General features: G+C 34.8%; 1 protein-coding gene across 4 annotated transcripts in view; it reads left to right on the top strand.

Moving 5' to 3' along the window:
• Positions 1–16601, top strand: part of PRKACB (protein kinase cAMP-activated catalytic subunit beta) — a 142515-nt gene extending 125914 nt beyond the window's left edge. For all 4 annotated transcript variants that reach the window (XM_029227696.1, XM_029227695.1, XM_029227694.1 and 1 more), the window contains exons 9-10: positions 7298–7462; positions 13331–16601. In XM_029227696.1, coding sequence (XP_029083529.1) covers positions 7298–7462; positions 13331–13456 — 291 coding nt within the window. In that variant the 3' untranslated portion in view covers positions 13457–16601. The remainder of the gene's footprint in view (positions 1–7297; positions 7463–13330) is intronic.
• Positions 16602–20156: the final 3555 nt, after the last annotated feature.

Raw genomic sequence — 20156 nt, 5'->3', positions numbered from 1 at the left:
TTGCCAAACTCGCAGGCAGGCCTTCCTAAAGGGTAGCAGTCTCAGGCCTGCTATATTTTCTCTTTTTTGTGTATTCCTAAGTAATATACACATATACAGATATACCACTACACTTTTTCTAAGGCACCATTGTTAATGCTTTTGGAGAAATTAAAATGCCATTTTCAATTTGGCATGGCTACAGTTAAAGAGACTTAACAGTATGCAGGAGTTATTTTCATGAAGTACAAAAGCAGTTATACCATTTACGTAAAATCCAGTGCCGTGTTTTAACACCTTGCTGTGGACATTTAAAATTCTTCTTAATCCCTGCTTTGAGACAGTCCTTACCTTAGGGGTCCTATGGGCAAATGATTCCAACTTGTTTTGCAAGGGATGGAATGAGGATGGGGTGGGTAATAACCTTTTGCAACCATCTGAATTCATTATGTCTATGCACTGTTTCTGCATAGGTAAGAACAGATCAGAGAGCCCACAATCATGGTACTAATATTTATAAGTATTTTGTTAATGTCCTAGATGTTTCTTTTTATATATAGGATCCAGGTTGATTAAACTTTCCCTGGGTCCTATGAGGCAGTGTGGAACTTAGCACCATATCTATTAGGAACCCTAACGTATGAAAAGTTGTTACGTGTTTTGAAAAATTAACTAATGTATATGCTCAGTTTTTCTAGATAATTTTTTTACTGGGATGGTAGATTTCTTGAACTGTACTAATTTAGAGAGAGGATTTCTCAAAATTTATTCCAGTATGCATGTGGACAGAAGTTAACAGATTATTTACTGTATGCAAACTCTTTTGAGTCATTTAAGCCCAGTAAATTTTACCCTGATGCATAAAAGATAATGTTACTGGTTGAACAATCTTTTCCTCTATAAATTGCAGAAGAATAGTGGTAAAATTTTTATCTTCTTCAATCAGAGATCAACTTTGTAATTTCTATGATTAAGCTGAGTGTAGACAAACTTGATTTTGGTCTTATTTTATTTCTAAAGTTAAAAAAGAGTCAGTGAAGTTAAATCATCCAGTATGGATACTATAATAACATGCACTGATTTGCTTTCTGGATGTAACTTCTTACATTTTTAGAAAGTAATAGTTACTCCTAAAACTAAAATGTACAAGACTTTATAATCAGTGCTGAAAGCAGAACAATACTCCGTTTGCTTAATTCAGAGTAAATTTCACAGTTGTTTTAACATATTATGTAATATAATTTGACAAAGTTGTTTAAGGTATCAGCTATATTCACAATTCTGTCCTTATAAAACGGTTATGGCTGTCCATTTTCTCCCTGCCTCTATCAAATTTAAGAACCTTAGGAAAAGAAGAGAGTGTTTGTTGTACAAATTTAACAGGTGGAGCATGAGACAAGAAGAAAAGAGGAACCTCTTACACTCTCCAATGACTTTTCTAGCACAAGTGCCCTTGGGTAGTCTGGAAACATAATGATAGATATTGCTGACTTCCAGGTTCCTTCTTTGATTCAGAAATTCAACTTCAGTTCATTAAAATATTATCCTAATGAAAAGACTTAAAAATGAAACATGTATTGAATTAGTGCCTGCAAGATGCAAGGCAGTTCCACAGGGAGTTCCCTGGCAGTCCAGTGGTTAGGACTTGGTGCTTTCACTGCCGTGGGCCTGGGTTCAATCCCTGGTTGGGGAACTAAGATTAAGATCTCATAAGCTGCATGGCACAGCCAAAAAAAAAAAAAGGCCGTTTCATAAAAGTTAACTAATTTCTTTTCATACCTGCCAGATGAAATATACTCTTATCATTTTATAGATGAGGTAAGTGAGACTCAGAAAGGTAAAAGAGTTAGCCCTAAAGCATAGAGAATGTATGTAACTGGAGTTGGGATTGGAACCCAGATATTCTTTCTACTAAAGAAATAGCTTAGTAGAATTTTTAAGATGACAAGAATGTTCCATTTTACTTAATTTAACTCCCTTATCCTATGTGTAGGTAAATCAAGGCTCAGAATTGCCCAAAGATAAAAGCTAGTTTGTGGCAAAAAGAGAAACAGAATCTAGTTCAGTGGTTCATTCATTACTCCTTCACTTGGCTTCAGTGACTCTTCATAATCTTAGTTTTATTCCTGAATTACTCATCTTTCCTTCTAAATCTCTTTGGCTTGATCCTCTTCTTTTCCTGCATTTCTTCTATTGGTGGTCTCATTCTTGTTATGACTTTTAATGCTAGCTGACAGCTCCCAAATTCATTTTTTCTGTCCATACATGACTCATTGAGTTGCAGACTTTTGTATCCAACTTCCTACCTGAAATCTCCACTCAGCGGTCTAATAAATATCTCAAATTCAACCTAAAACTGACAGATTTTTCTTTTCCATAGCTAATCTGTTCTTCCCACCATCTTTCCCATCTCAGTTGATGGCAACATTATCCTTTCAGCTACTTTCAGTTACTCAAGACAAAACACCCTGGAGTCCTCACTCCGTATTTGATGCACAGGAAAACCATTTTGGCTCTATCTTTAAAATATATGCAGAATTCAGCTACTTCTTACCACCTTCACTGATACTGCTCTCTAACATTAAGTCAGATCCTGTTACTCCTTTCAGAACTTTGCAGTGATTCCCCATTTTCTTCAGAGTAAAAAAATAAAGACCTTACAAAGCAAGGTTTTGTCAGGATAACAACATTTTTAAAGGGTCACTCTTGTTGCTAAGTTTCTTTCTCACTAGAATATAAACACTGTGGAGGCAGGAATCTTTGTCTCTCTTTGGTTTACTACTCTATCCCAGGCACATCAGTGCCTAGCACATAGATGGTATTGAATCAGTGTTTGTTGAATTTAAGTTCATGCATTCATTAAATATTTATTAAGCTCATGGTATATGACAGACCAGTGCTGGATACAGCAAATCAGCTGTGGTCTCTGCCTTCATGAAGCTTTCATGAAATAGATGCCCATTCTCAGAGATACTGATTCTGTTGGTCTTTTGTGTATTCCAAACATCTGTATTTTTTAAATTATTACAGATGATTTTGATACACATGATGTGTTAAAAGCTTGTTGTGTGTGTCTGTACCTCACTGTAGAAATAGATTTATTCTCAAGAATATATCATTAGGAAACTCAGAAGTAACTTGGTCTCTAAGGGTTGAAAAACATTCCTAAACACGAAATATTGGGGGAAAGAAGACCCAATAAACACTCTAGGGAGTACATATTGCACAAACACCTCTTTCATGTTAAATAATGCCAGTTTCCAATAACCTTGTCACTCACCTCTACTGGTTGAATGGGGTTAGCCTGTCTCTTTTCCATATCTAGCTCTTTACAGCTATTTTCACATTATTTGCCCTATCATATATTTTGTGCTATCATGGACTGCAGAAACATGTAGAAGTCAAAAGAATTAAGTTATTTTCCCAACAACGAAATTAACTGAGTTGGTAGTCTCACTGAAGCTAGGGTTCCTTATCTTTCTTTAAAAAAAAAAAAAGAAGGTTCCTCATCTTTAAAATGAAGGTTTAGACTAAATTAAGCTCCCTCTAGCTGCAATATTCTAGAATTCTGATTTTACTTTTGACATCTACAGCAGTTATAATTGATAACAGTGATAGAAACAATACAGTATCAAAATTTGATAGTTTTGAATCATCCCATTATAGAAGTCTTTGGTGTTTCCAGGTTAACATACTATAAATAAAGGTCTTGCATTTAAAACATAATTTCATTTATTTTCTAGTTTTTGCTAATTTCAGTTGATGCATCAACATAGCTCTTTAGAAAGTTCAGTCAACAAAGAACTCCATTTCTGATTACATTTCAGAACAATCATGGAAAAAATACTTTCACAATGATTCTCATTATTTCCCCTCCAGTAGACTTTAAGGGTATGACAGATTCCCATCTGGGAGTGTGACAGATTCCCATCTGGGAGTGTGGACTACCTATCATAATCTCTGGGGGGAAGAAGAGGGTGTGATGTGGAGGTGAGGAGGACATGTCTAGAATTTGAAAAGATTCCCAAATGGTTCTGATATCTACCATCACAACCCTCTACCACCATTCCCCATTTGAGAATCACTGTTCTGGGGATTAACCAAATAAATGTTCTCATTAACTAATTCAAGACCATCACTGTATCTGCATTCCACATAAAAAACTACTTTATTCAGGTGTATATATTCTTTATTCATTGCATTGCATATTACCTGAATTCAGAAGATAGTTTATATGTAGTACATCACTGTCTGCCATTCCGAACATCATGAAGTGGAGAATAACTGACACATTATATTGAACAGTTCATGCAAACTCTATTTTAAATGAAGATAAGTATACTTCAAATAAGTTATTTCTTTGGAATCTAAACAAAATTAGAATATAACCATTGTATAAATAATCGTGGTATTTTTCAAGTGGACAGTGTGTCTCTGAATACCCTATATTCTCTAGTTTTTACTCCAAGTAGGATAAATGAGGAAATGTGCAGCAAGTATTTTTAAGATGAAATTTTCATTCTTATATAAGGTTCCTGACAACAACCTGAAGCTAGAGTATATACCCTGGAGTTGGAGAGCCTGGTTTGCAATTACAGCCCTACCACTTATTATCTCTGCAATCCTGGGCCAATTACTTAATCTCTGTAGGTTTTAACTGCATCACTTGTAAAGTGGGGATAATAATCGTATTTACCTCAGTGTTATGTTCTGGATTTTATGAGCCAGTGAATATAAACTGTTTGGCATAGTGCCTAACTTCTAATAAGCCATTGTATCAAAAGCAAAAACTAGAGAGGATGGTAGTTCACATCTTTTTTTTTTTTTTAGAACATAAAACCTCTAATAATCTGTAATAATATAGGCTTTGCAAAAATGAAGTTTTTTTAGTTGCTAATATGAGTTGACCCCAAACCTTCAACCTTCAAATAGTCTTTGTTTGCTTGACACAATACTACTTTTCCTCTGGTATGATGGTGACTTAGTTTATTACTTACACTAAAATTGTTTTTTGATCTGTCACTAGCAGAAAAAATAAAACTTCTGCATAAATAGTAAATAGTGTTACAAATAGTGCTTCTCAAGCTTTCATGTACAGATGAATTACTTGGAGATAGAAGCTCAGATTTTCAGGCCCAATACCATTAACATCTGAGATAAGCCCCAGTTATCTGCATTATCATCCTCTACTTCCCAGCTGATTTAGATGAAAGTGGTCCCTAGGACCACACTTTGAGAAATATTTATTCACAGAATAGCATGAGAGTGGCAATCAGAAGACTGTGGTTATGAATCTAGCATTGCCATAGATTTCTAGCTTTGCATCCTAATGATCTAACTTCTGCTTTGAGAACATGAGAATGTATATCAAGTATGTTGAACTTTTTCAAAGTCAGAATATAAATTAAGAAGTTCTATATGTTTGAAGACAATGTAATAAAGAGCAAAATTCATGAGGCTGGGAACTGTGAGACAAGATTTCTCGTCCCAGCTCTGCTACTTTATAGTGTAATGATTGGGTAAGGTGTATAATGTCTCTGAAATCTTAGTTTCTCCATCTTTAGAACAGAGTTAATACCATATTCACCAAGTATGTCATATCCAACTAGGATGTAAGTACCAAGAAATCAGACTTTGTTTTTGCTCACTGTTGTATATTCAGCACCTAGAACAGTGCCTGGTACATAGTAGGTACTCAATAGGTAATTGTGGAATGGATGAAGTATATTATTTGAAGCGATCTAATAAATCCTGGGAATAGAAACACAAAAATAGCATAGCACCTTCCCTCCAGAAGCTCACAGTCTGGGCGAAACAGACATGCACAAATACTTCAGCGTAGTTAAATGAATGAGTGCACTGTGAAGATCACCTGAGGTAATGTAATGATGCACATTGCAAGTTATAAGGTGATGGTGGCGCTTGTAGAGAACAAAAGAAAGAATGCAAGTTCCGAAATGGATCTGTTAACCCTTTAAAGCATTTCTTCAGAGATTTATGGTCAGTTTGAAGTTAAGGCCATGATAATCCAGAGAATAATGTTTGTATTTAGTGAAGGTGGGAACATGAAATGGGACCTATAAGTGCACGATAGGAAAATGAGATTAAAATGAAAGTGCATGTGCTCACACACGTGTAGATATATGCACATACATAACTGTGTGTGTGATGGGGAAGAGGGCAGTGGAAATGATCGAACACAAGTTGAAAAGGATAATGGAGAGGTGGTAGTAATGAAGGAAGAGTAAGGAGACATAGATGCAGCTGTTTCTTCTAATATCATCCTGTAGTAGTACTCATTTTAATTTAATTTTTCAGTACCCATATTAATAATAGGGTGAAAACTGGGAGTTAGGTTGGAGTAGAGAGAGGAGAAGAATGTGTTTAAACAAAACAAAAAGTAGACCTAGGTCTCCAATGACTGGTACTTTATTTTATTGATTACTTGATATATAACATCTTCAGTTATTTGGGGGTTTTTTGTTTGTTTTTAAGCCTGGGGGCCAGTCAACTAATTGCAAAGTCTTCACAGTTTAGAAAGTGGAAAATGCTTTTAAACCAACCTAAATCATTTTTTGCACTATAGCATAATAGCAGAATTATTTTTAAAAGTCACTCATAAGTAAAAGAAAAGTAGTTTCCTATGCTATGAAAGGCAGTGTGGATTTTTATAATCATTTTTAGACTTCCTTTTTGATCATCTCTTTCAAAAATGTACATACTGATATCTTTCATATGGTGTTTTTTCTATTTAAGTTGCAAGTTTAAATTTGTATGTTGCTAAGACACAAGATTTATCATGTGGGATCCAAGGGGTCTCTCTTGAAGATGGGTAAACCTTCTGACATTGCTGGAAAAGTTCTGTAGTTATGCACATTTTTCTGGAGAGGGGCCCATGTTCTTAAAGAGAGTGCATGACCAAAACAAGGCCCTAAGAGAACAGTTTTAATTCATTGACTCAGTTCTCTTTTTTAAAGACTACTATGGAGACTGAAGTGTGTAGTTAAAAGTATCTGAAGGTCATCACTACATTTTTTTTTTTTTTGCGGTACGTGGGCCTCTCACTGTTGTGGCCTCTCCCGTTGCGGAGCACAGGCTCCGGACGCACAGGCTCAGCGGCCATGGCTCACGGGCCCAGCTGCTCCGCAGCATGTGGGATCTTCCTGGATCGGGGCATGAACCCGTGTCCCCTGCAACGGCAGGCGGACTCTCAACCACTGCGCCACCATGGAAGCCCCTATATTTTTGTTTATATAATGATCTATCACCTCAAAAAATTTTTTGGAATGTGTGTTTTACCACATGGTCTGTTTTGCAGGTTCGATTCCCTTCTCACTTCAGTTCAGATCTCAAGGACCTTCTAAGGAACCTGCTGCAGGTGGACCTGACGAAGCGGTTTGGAAATCTAAAGAATGGTGTGAGTGATATAAAAACTCACAAGTGGTTTGCCACAACTGATTGGATTGCTATTTACCAGAGGAAGGTGAGCCTTTTCTTTCTTTAATTTAAAAGCTTTTTAAAAGTTGCTGTTTAAATTATATGTAGTAGAGGTATCTTTAACTTAACACATGGTTTTATTTTTTTTTTTTTACCTTTTGAATTAATCTTATGCAGGACTTAAAGAACCTTTATAGCCCACAACTTAAAAATGAGTTTTCTCCTTGATAGAAGGGAAAGTGTATATTCTATTTTGACCACCAATTGAAATGTTTTCCTGGTTAAATTTTTCCTACCCATGCCTCTTTTCATAATGCCATGGCAATTATATATTAGACAATGTCGTAATGGTTTGCACTTCAAAACTGATGTGAAGCCACATTAGTAGGATGATATGTAAACAAATATATTCTCGTACCCAGAATTGGCATACAGCCAGATATAATAAGGTTTAAGTGCTGGATTCATCAGATATTTTTCAGTCATTATTACTTTACCTTTGTAATAAACTGAGACATTTAAGAAAAGATTTTGCGGTGCTGAATTACTTTTATCTCTCCTTTTGCTTCTTAAATGCCCAGTTAAAGTTTGTATGAATAAAGTGTCTTCATCTTGAATATGTTAATTTTTTCTTTTTTTTTCATAAAACAAAAACTTCTCATGTTTCAGAAATTTGCCATATTTAATAATTCCATGCAGCCACATGAGTGAATTTCCTTAGGAAAAAAATGTAAATGCTCAAATTATTAATAGCACAATTTTTCTAATTTATATTTTTTATAAAAGATTTTTTTTAAAACATTAAAAGAATTTTAGAATGCAACAAATAGAAAATACAGCAAGACCAAAACAATGTGAGTGCAGTACAGCCTTTGCATCTCAAAGGGGTTCAAAAACTCTCTAACCATTAAATTCATGAAACATGGCCGTTAGCATCATTATCTCAGCTGGTTGTGTTATGTAGTCAAGAACAAGGTCCAAAGCAATTTAAAATAGATTTTAGATCTAATAAATAAATATTTTATATTTTCATGTTTTTTTCTAAATTTCCTAGCACCAATGCAGCACTTTCAAATTAATGAAAGCAACTCTGTAACCTCTCATTTTGATCTTTGAAGTAATCCTATGGGATAAGTGGTACCATTTTCCCCATCTTACTGATAAGAAAATCAGCTCAGAAATGCTAACTGCTTTAAACATAATCATACAGCTGCTAAATAATGCCTATGTTTGATTCCAAGTTCTTCAGATTCCCAATTCCAAGATCACATTACCCCCTTTAAAGACCTTTTAACATGGTTATTAAAATAAAGCCCCAAACCACTCAACAGTACATTGTTTCATAAGATATTCATAGATTTTACATATTACGTGCTTAACTTTCATGCTTTGAGCAATTTTGGAGTAGGAAGACTCTGCCTCAGAAGGCAGAAGAGAGCGAGCATGAACTCTGGGGTTAGGTAGACATTGATCTGAATCCCAGATCAGACAACCATTAGGAGTGAGATCTCAAGCAACTTACTTAACCACTTTAAAGCATCAGATTTCTCATCCTTAAAATTTGTATTAAGGTAGAGGATGCAAAAGGAAGAGTAGTTTGGAGAGAAAGATTAAATAGATTGGTCCAGGCTCTATTTTTCTTTCTGGTTGAGGTATGTTTCATATAGTTATCATCAGGTAATCTGTTAAGTAAATAGATTTGAAATCATCATAATCCCATCATCCAGACAGCACCTCTATTAACAGTTGGCATATTTATTCCTTTTCTCTGTGCTTTTCCTCACCACAGTCCATTCCCATGACTTCAGTGACCACCTTCAGTAGTAGATCTGCTTCTTCCGACCCTGCATTTTCCCCTTAGCTTCAGGCCATTACATCACAATTACTACCTACTACAAGATTCTATTTGGGTGACTTATTTAAGCTACATTTTCTTTTAGTGCTTTTTGATCTAACTTATTTTTGTTATTGTTGTTTAATAATTAACCAATTATCCTCTTAGCATTTGTTGAATAATAATTATCTGACTCCTTATTTGAAACTCTACCTTTCCTAATACTAAATTATTATATACTTCAGTCTGTTTCTGAACTTCATTTTTTATGAGCTCTTTTTGTCTCTTCTTGTACTGTATACCACACCACCACACCATTTTATGTAGCTTTATAATGTTTTTTATTTCAATTTTCAAAATACTTATATATTTAATATGTGGAATTCTTATAAATATTTATGAAAAATACATAATTCAATTTTTTCCAGTTTTATTGTAGTAAAGTACACATAATGTAAAATTTAATATCTTAACCATATGTAAGTGTACAGTTCAGTGGCATTAAGTACATTAATATCGTTGTGCCACCATCACCACCGTCCATCTCCAGAACTTTTTCTTCTTGCAAAACTGAAACTCTGTACCCATTAAACAATAACTCCTCTGTTTTATTGGTCTTTCCAAATATTTATGTTGTACTGGGGGATCTTAATTGGGATTACAGTATATTAATTAGAAGAGAACCAAAATCTTTAGGGTTCTTTTTAATGAGCATGTTATATTTCTGCAGTTATTCAGATATTTTCTGTCATTTGATAAAGTTTTAGAAACCCCTTCCCTCATACAGGTCCAATTTCTCTCTCAAAGTTATTCCTTAAATTTATATTTTGGTTGCTACTGTGAATGTGTTTCTCGTCCATTGTAAGAGCACAAGGGAGAAAACATTTCTATGTTTGTTAAAATTGGCTACCTTACTAAATAAATTCTGTTATTGATTTCCTTGGATTTTATTGACAGATAATCACAGTGGGTGGAGGTGTCATTTGCCTCTTCTTTTTCAATATTTGTATCTTTTATTTCCATTTTGTTTTATTATATATGCTAGAATGTCTAGAATAATATTTTAAAACAGTGGGCCTGTTGAGCTGTCTTATCTTGTTCCTCTTTTGAATGGGAATGCCTTTTATGCTTTACCACCAAATATGAAATTAGCTATTTGTCTTGGATAAGTATTCCTGATCAGCTTAAGGAAATATCCTTGATTGCTAGTTTACTGTATTTTATCTTCTTTGACATATTAGTATAAGGAGTTACATCAGTGAGATATCCTAACATTCCTGAAGTGAACATCATTTAATCCTAGGGTATTATTATTTTAATATCTGCCTAAAATCAATTTGCTAAAGTTTTATTTAGGATTTTTACTTCCATAGTCATAAGTTTTATTGATCTATAGTTTTTGTTTTTCTGGAGTTAAGATTATATGGATTCATAAAATGAGTCTGGAAATTTTCCATGTTTCTTATTCTTTGGGAAATTTAAGGAACAAAGGAATTATATTTATACCTTGGAAATTTTAAGAAATTAATTCTCCTGTGGATATTGGCCTCTTCAAATTTTTGCCTCTTATAAAGTCAATTATAGAAATTTATATTTTCCTATAAAATCATTTATATACCTTTGTAATTAGCACTATTTATATTATCTTTATTATATTATTGTTAATGCTATATTTAGATGAATTGATTAGACTTTGTTGAAGTTTGTACTTTTTATTAGTATCTTAAAGATTTATGATGTATAATGAATATTTTCAATTTTATTTTAGCCAACATTTACTAATCTTTACATATCATGTATTTTAAACAATTATTCTTAAAATGGGTAGAACTACTGCTCAGTGCTTTCCAAAGGGCTGGATTTATCTCAGGTAGTAAACAGCTTATCTGCCAAGAAGTAGCACACTATAACAAACAGGTTATTTTATTGGGCAAATTGATCAATAGCAAATCTTGATGATTAACAAAAATGGACTTGGGGCTCTCTGGATAATTTACAAACAGAAATAATTCAGTACTTTAACATAGCCATTTGTTTTACTATCATCTCAATTCTAAGTATGTAGAGAAGCACAAAAATGATAGTAAATTTGAATAGTTTTCATAGTCCTTTTTTATTCTCTGACCAAGTGCTCATGAACAACGAAATAGACAAAGGCATCTGGCAGACAGACAAAAAATGGGAGAAAATGGCCTGGACAGCTCAAACTGTACAATCATTTTCCAGAGATTGTCTCAGTAGGTGTGATCCTAAACTGCTGCCTTGCTAGTAGACATGAGGTGACTGCTTAGCCCATTCTTCTGTGCGGTGCAGAACTGCAGGCCCCAATGCAGGGCACATAGGCAACCATCTGGCAAACAATAAGATATTAGACTTCCCATTCCTACTTATTTTTTACCTTATTCTTTTTAGATGTCTTGTTTGTGTGTATCTTATAATAGTTCAGCCATGTGTGTAAATAATTTATAAATAAATAACTATAAATTTATTGGTGATATATACTCAAAAATGTTTTACTAAAGGGCATATAAATCAAAAAACTTTGGAAACCACTGGTATAAATATTAGAAACAGCTCTGGACTGGAAGTGGAGACCTAATGAATTTGAAACCTGCTTTAGCCACTTACTAGTCACATGAATCTGGTCAACTTTCTGTCTCATAATCTGTAAAATGGGAATAAGGCTACCTTCCCTGCCTCCCTCACAGTGTTATGTTGAGGAAGAAATGAAACAGCCTGCATATAATTGTTAGTAAACATTATAGATGCTGTGTAAATTGTGGTGTTATTGTTCCAATTTTTCAAATCTTTTCCTCAAACATATTCAATACACTGCATTATCTTTATACAGACCATATTTTAAGTAATGGAAAGGCATTTTATTTTTAGGATCCAAAGCGAAAACTGTTCAGAATTTAACAATTTTGTAATTCGAAAAGAGATTTTTTTTTCAAATTTCTCAGAAATTTTTGATAGCCAGATATTTTAAACAAAATAGTGTTGGGAATTTTTAAAAAATGATTAAAAATAAATCTGAATTATCTGTAACCTCAGGAGGAAGGAATTAAGGAAAAGGGGATAGAAAATGGACTTTAGAAGTAAGGAACTGATACAGGAAAAACTGGAGTTCTATAGCCTTAAGTGCCAGCATTTTGATGGCAGCAGTTAATTATCCTAGAAATCTCAAGTATTGTTGTTGGCCTGTACCATTCCTTGAATGAAAATATTGAGATAAATAGCAAACCTATAGTTTGCTTCTTCTTTTAATGTTGTGATCATTTAGGGACTTAAAGACATTTAAAGATTGCCACTGTGTAGTAAATAGGCGGAATTTATTTTCCTTAGAGTTTGTTTGGAAATTCTCTGGCATTTGTTCTTCCTCTTTTTCCATATCACCAAGCAGTTAACACTTCTGACACTATCTATCTGGAGATACCAATTGCCAGTCCAGTTTTTGCTTCTAATGGGCTATAGGTCAAGATTCCCACAAACACCTGGGGGTTGATTAATTTGCTAGAGTGGCTCACAGAACTGAGACACTACTTACTGGGTGACCAGCTTATTATAAAGGGGTATAACTCAGGAATAGCCAGATGGAAGAGAGGCACAGGGCAAGGTGTGTGGGAAGGGGCTCAGAGCTTCCTGCTCTCTCCAAGCCACTCTCCCCAAATCCCCACTTGTTCACCAACCCAGAAGCTCTTCGAAACCCAAACCCCTTCCTTTTGGGGTTTTATGGAGGCCTCATTACATAGGCATGATCGATTCATTCATTGTCCATTGGTAACTGAACTCAGTCTCCAGTCCCTCTCCCCTCCCAGAAGGTCAGGGAGCGGGATTGAAAGTTCCAACCTTCTAATCACAGGGCTGGGTCCCCTGGGAACCAGCCTCCATCCTTAGGTTACTTAGGGGCTTTCCCAAAGACACCTCATTAACATAACAAAAGACACCTTTGCCACTCTCAACTCAGGAAATCCAAGGGTTTTAGGAGCTTTGTGCCAGTAACTGGCACAAAGACCAAATATATATTTCTTATTATAAATCACAATATCACTCTTGTTTCTCTCTCTGTCTCAATTATAGGTTGAAGCTCCATTCATACCAAAGTTCAGAGGCTCTGGAGATACCAGCAATTTTGATGACTATGAAGAAGAAGATATCCGTGTCTCTATAACAGAAAAATGTGGAAAAGAATTTTGTGAATTTTAGAGATGAGCAACAAGATGACATCAGAACTCACACTCAGTCTTTGCACTCTGTTAAGAGATAAGGTAGAGCTGAGACCGTTCTTGTCGAAGCAGTTACCTAGTTCCTTCATTCCAGCGACTGAGTGAGGTCTTTATTGCCGTCATCCGTCTGTGCACTCTACATCCAACTATGTAACAAGGCACCGCTAAGCAAGCATTGTCTGTGCCATAACACAGAACTAGACACTTTCCTGCTTCTCTTTGGTTCGTCTTTCTCCTCTTCTCCTAAATCCATTTCTCCCCGTTTCATTTTCATTAATTTTTCTGCAAATAGTGCTTCATTTTATTTTGTTGGTGTTGCAGATGGGCAGTGTTACGGCTATGTGACATTGGAAGGGAAGGATAAATGTTGCTTTTAGTAGTTCTTACCAATATTTTTGTTAGTCAGTTGCTTAAGGATATACTTTCTAATAATTATTTTTACTTTGAGTAGCTCATATTAGGTTTTGCCAAAACGCTGGACAATTTTTGAAGATAGAATGTCTTTACACCAAGGATATTTATACAAATAAAACAATAACTTTCCTAGAACTAATACAGAGTAGCTAGACCCAGCAATTTGGATTCCTACAGATCAGAAGCTCTATTTCACTTCACCGCCTTTTCTGTCATCCTCCCCTTGAGTAAATAAGTGACCAGCCTGTGCAGTATGACAAGCGTGTCTCCTTTGCAGGAAAAGCTAATGATATGGATCATCATCTCCCAGGTTCTCTCACTTGATACCAGCATTTATGTAGGTATCAGAGAAGAGTTCTAAGATTTCTAAACTTTAACTTTCCATAAGGGTTTTAGCCAGTATTTTAAAAGAACATGACTAATGAAAGTGACACATTTTTAAGTTTCTCAAATAGTCCCCATTGTAAACTTTTGAAAGGAAGAGAAATGAAGTAAAAAGAACATTAAGTGAACAAATACTTAGCTAAGTCAAACAAGTGGCTTGATTCTTGTAAACAGTATAGAGGCACTTTTGTTTAAATATAGAGGTTTTTTTGTTTATTTTGCTTTGCTTTGCTTTGTTTTGTCACAGTAAGAACAAAAGTTATTGTCAGGTGATTATGCTGGTGTACTATATTTGTCAGCCTGAGTTAGAGGCCCTGTTGCAACTTTGGCTTTCATCCTATGCCTCAGCAATGAGGAAAGGGGACAAAATTTATAAAACTACCACAACTGTGTTTTAGTTTTGAGGTGTGGTATTTTTAGATATGTTGTAATTTCTTGCCTCTTCTTTCAGTAAATGGAATTATGATCATGCAGATACAATTTTAGTATTTGAGTTTAGTTTTTTTTAATATACTTTTTTGCCAATTGACTTATCATTGCTGTCATGTGGAAATTTCAAGCACTTTTGCACATTTTGTTCACTGTTTGTTGAGACTCCACGGCTTAACTCAGTTTTTTAAATATGTTTTTTCTTTGCTTTTAAATTTCCTGTCTGGTTTTATCTCTATGTGTCAGTGACCTATCTTAAAACAACACACCAAAATAGTTGAAAATAAACTGTGTTCATTTTTTATGATCAATTTATATGCATATAAGATGAGTTGTGTTTAATCAAACTGGTCTTAATGTATATAAGCACTCTATTTGCTTCATTATCGGTGCAGGTAGGTCACTGATTCTACTTCTTTTCATCTGTACCACACCCTTGTAAACACTTTGAAGACACTGAAAAAATCTGTCTGAGATATTTTCCTTATCAGTCTGTACATCTTTTGGTTGTCAAGTGTTTCTGCATGGTCATGTCACTTAAAAGCTGATACTGATTTGTTGGTCACCTATATTTAAAATGTGCAAGAAAAATATGAAATACTTTGCTGTAGCAAGTTTTATGTAACAAAAATATATCATGTTAATAAATCTAAAAAATTTTAATTACTTTTTTTGTATTTCATTTAGACCCAAGAACATGCTCATCATGTATTCTATATGTATGCTATAAATGCTATGGTACCTTTGTTGTATATTATTGTAAAATTATTACAAAATAATTTTAGTAAATCATGGGGGTGACATTTTGATTATTACATTTTTAGTTTTCAGTAATTAAAAAGATTTCTATGAATTCTAAAAAAAAAAATTATGAAATTACTACTGCCCGGAACAATTTGCTATAGAATCTACCTAGGTCGATTACCCTAGGCATACATTGGTTTTGAGGGATATTTAGCCGTTCCATTTTAACTCTCCATTTAAAGGACACCAGCAAGCTTTCAAATATATCAAGGGAGTCTATTTCTGACCACTCAAGTACACTGAATTAGAATATCTTAGAACTATATAAAACTCCCAGTTTCAGCCACGATTGAGCCAAAAATAAGATAAAAGTTTGATTAATAAATAAGTGGAATGAATCAGTATTTAATATCAGATTACGTTATTTGAAACAGAAGAAATAATGAGACGGCATTGTTGAGGAAGGAGCCCTAGACTGAAAGTCAAGGCATCTGTCAAGCCTGGTCTGTCACTATCAGCAATGACCTTGGCCTCAGTTCTCTTATCTATGAAATGGAAGAGTTCCATTAGGCAGTTTCTAAGGTCCCTTCTAACTTTCACATGTTGTGACAAGACTCTTTGACGTTTTGAAGGGATAACATGCTTAGAAGCAAGTCTCAGTAAGGCTATATTTTAGGGCATCTTTCTTCTCCTTACTCTACAGTGTTCTTACAATTCTTTGAATATCATGAGACCCTCGTGTCTGTTCTGATTCCTTCCTCCTTCACTGATGCTAAATATCCAATTGATATCAAACTGTCAGCCTACCAAAAAGATATTGTGGCTTGTGGGCACTGCTGTCTTGTTCTGATATGTTCTTGTAGTGACTGCCCATTGGCCTGAAAATACTCATTGTAAGCCTAAAAAAATCATATTTCTTTCCCACTGTTTTTTCTGCTTGTTGAAGAATCAAATGAAATAATGTACGTGAAAGCACCTTGTAAACTGTAACCTATCAATGTAAAATGTTAAGGTGTGTTGTTATTTCATTAATTACTTCTTTGTTTAGAATGGAATTTCCTATGCACTACTGTAGCTAGGAAATGCTGAAAACAACTGTGTTTTTTAATTAATCAATAACTGCAAAATTAAAGTATCTTGAAAGGATAAAACAATTTATTGAGTCTTGGATTCTATTTAGTGCCCTTATTTCCTGATTTATTTTCTGCATACACCACAGATGCTTATGGATTCCTAGTTTTTATGTATTTGGGTGAGAACAGAGCAAGAGAAGGTCAAATGTCCACTAGTCTATTCCAACTGTGTATTTACTGAAAAACTATTAGATTTATTCCATAGTATCTAAAAGTGTTTCTGCTTTTTCCTGATGCTATTAGTCTAAATTATTCTTAAAATAATGTTGAAAATATTCATATTTAAAAGACTGACACTACAAGAGCCCTCATACTATTGTAATAACGAACTATGAATTTATACTTTTTTCTTTAGAGGTGCTTTTGCGCTTCACCATTACCTCTTCCGGTTTTAGCCAGGTTGATTAATGTGTGTTTCTATAGTTGTCCTTTACCTCAAGAAATACATTTTTAGGTAATTATTTTAATAGCTTACCATTTTTATTGCTTTGTTACTACAAACATTTATAAATATTGATGCATTTTATAACATGATACTACTTTTTTGATTGCTTCATTTTATCATTGTTAGGGCTTAATATAAATTCTGGTTTCCTCACTTCCTTGTGTAACTAATTATAAAAATCTGGGCATATCTTCACTCCAGAACTATCATCATTTGAAATTCACTTAACTTTTCTCTTACACACAAATATTGGCTGTGAAGTTAAATACTTGTGATTTTAGCTTTCCTGAACATTTTCTATATGCCTTATTTAATAGACTTCATGCCCTCTGATAAGGGCTGAATTTTGCCCCACCAAAATTCCTGTGTTGAAGTCCTAATCCCCAGTACCTCAGAATATGATTGTATTTGAAGGTAGGGCCTTTAAAGAGATAATTAAGGTAAAATTAGGTCATATGTTGGGCCCTGATCCAATAAGACTGGTGTCTTTGTAAGAGGAGATTAGGACAGAGAGAACACGCAAACTTAGGGGAGACCATGTGAGAACATAAGAGAAAGATGACCATCTATAAGCCAAGGAGAAAGGCCTCAAAAGAAGACAACCCTGCTGACACCCTGATCTTGGACTTCTAGCCTCCAGGAAGGTGAGATAATAAACTTCTGTTGTTTAAACCACCCAGTCTGTGGTATTTTGTAATGGCAGTCCTAACAAACTAGTACACCCACTGAGTGTACTCCCGTGGTGAACGGCTTGAATTCATCATCTCCCTTCAAATGCTTTATACTTGGCTAACACTTACCATAAGCCAAAAAGAAAAAAAAAAAAAGTGTACTCACAGACCTCACTGCACCTGCTGCTTGTTTCTATTCTTTCCTGGAACATTAGCAGGAAACAGGAAACAGTAGCTAATGAGAGTGGGGGAAAGCACGGGTAACTGAAACCACGACTAACACCTGGTCAGACTTACCCTTGGCATCAAGCTATCCTTTTGATAATACAACATAAAATTGAACACACAAGAGTGGTTGAGTTTAGAGTCTTTGCTCATCTTTTAATGGTGATGTTAATGAAATGGCCAAAAGGAAAGTGGGAATGGGGATAAAGGTCTAGTGAGGGAACCCCAGTTGGTTCATTGTCATTATTGAGGGGGTAGTAATGCTCACAGCAAATGATCACCTTAATATGTCAGTTTTCTATGGCTACTGTTACAAATTACCACAAAATCAGTGGTTTAATACAACACAAATTATCTTACAGCTCTGGAAGTCTGACATCTGAAGTGAGTCTCACTGCGTTAAAAATCAAAGCATCATGGTATATCTCTCCATCTGTTTGTATCATCTTTAATTCCTTTCATCAGTGTCTTATAGTTTTCTGCATACAGGTCTTTTATCTCCTTAGGTAGGTTTATTCCTAGGTATTTTATTCTCTTTGTTACAGTGGTAAATGGGAGTGTTTCCTTAATTTCTCTTTCAGATTTTTCATCATTAGTGTATAGGAATGCAAGAGATTTCTGTGCATTAATTTTGTATCCTGCTACTGTACCAAATTCATTGATAGCTCTAGTAGTTTTCTGGTAGCATCTTTAGGATTCTCTATGTATAATATAATGTCATCTGCAAACAGTGACAGATTTACTTCTTTTTTTCTGATTTGGATTCCTTTTATTTCTTTTTCTTCTCTGATTGCTGTGGCTAAAACTTCCAAAACTATATTGAATAAGAGTGGTGAGAGTGGGCAACCTTGTCTTGTTCCTGATCTTAGTGGAAATGGTTTCAGTTTTTCACCATTGAGAACAATGCTGGCTGTGGGTCTGTCATATATGGCCTTTATTATGTTGAGGTAAGTTCCCTCTATGCCTACTTTCTAGAGGGTTTTTATCATAAATGGGTGTTGAATTTTGTCAAAAGCTTTTTCTGCATCTACTGAGATGATCATATGGTTTTTCTCCTTCAATTTGTTAATATGGTGGATCACATTGATTGATTTGCATATACTGAAGAATCCTTGTATTCCTGGAATAAACACCACTTGATCATGGTGTATGATCCTTTCAGTATCCTGTTGGATTCTGTGTGCTAGCATTTTGTTGAGGATCTTTGCATCTACGTTCATCAGTGATATTGGCCTGTAGTCTTCTTTCTTTCTGACATCTTTGTCTGGTTTTGGTATCAGGGTGATGGTGGCCTCATAGAATGAGTTTGGGAGTGTTCCCATTGCTATATTTTGGAAGAGATTGAGAAAGATAGGTGTTAGCTCTTCTCTAAATGTTTGACAGAATTTGCCTGTGAAGCCATCTGGTCCTGGGCTTTTGTTGGTTGGAAGATTTTTAATCACAGTCTCAATTTCAGTGCTTGTGATTGGTCTGTTTATATTTTCTGTTTCTTCCTGGTTCAGTCTTGGAAGGTTGTGCTTTTCTAAGAATTTGTCCATTTCTTCCAGGTTGTCCATTTTATTGGCATAGAGTTGCTTGTAGTAATCTCTCATGATCCTTTGTATTTCTGCAGTGTCAGTTGTTACTTCTCCTTTTTCATTTCTAATTCTACTGATTTGAGTCTTCTCCCTTTTTTTCTTGATGAGTCTGGCTAATGGTTTATCAAGTTTGTTTATCTTCTCAAAGAAGCAGCTTTTACTTTTATTGATCCTTGCTATTGTTTTCTTCATTACTTTTTCATTTACTTCTGATCTGATCTTTATGATTTCTTTCCTTCTGCTAACTTCGGGGGTTTTTTGTTCTTCTTTCTCTAAGTGCTTTAGGTGTATGGTTAGGTTGTTTATTCGAGATGTTTCTTGTCTCTTGAGGTAGGATTGTGTTGCTACAGACTTCCCTCAGCTCTGCTTTTGCTGCTTCCCATAGGTTTTGGGTCATTGTGTTTTCACTGTATTTGTTTCTAGGTTCTTGGATTGGAAGAATCAACATTGTGAACATGACTATACTACCCAGAGCAATCTACAGGTTCAATGCAATCCCTATCAAACTGTTAATGGCATTTTTCACAGAACTAGAACAAAAAATTTCACAATTTGTATGGAAACACAAAAGACCCTGAATAGCCAAAGCAATTTTGAGAAAGAAAAACAGAGCTGGAGGAATCAGGCTTCCAGACTTCAGACTATACTACAAAGCTAC

This window comes from Monodon monoceros, unplaced genomic scaffold (assembly GCF_005190385.1).
Source record: "Monodon monoceros isolate NGI ecotype Baffin Bay Population unplaced genomic scaffold, NGI_Narwhal_1 Super_Scaffold_18, whole genome shotgun sequence".
Classification (NCBI taxonomy): domain Eukaryota; kingdom Metazoa; phylum Chordata; class Mammalia; order Artiodactyla; family Monodontidae; genus Monodon; species Monodon monoceros.
The sequence above is the reverse complement of the archived record's forward strand: the minus strand, read 5'-3'. Positions and strand labels throughout refer to the sequence as shown.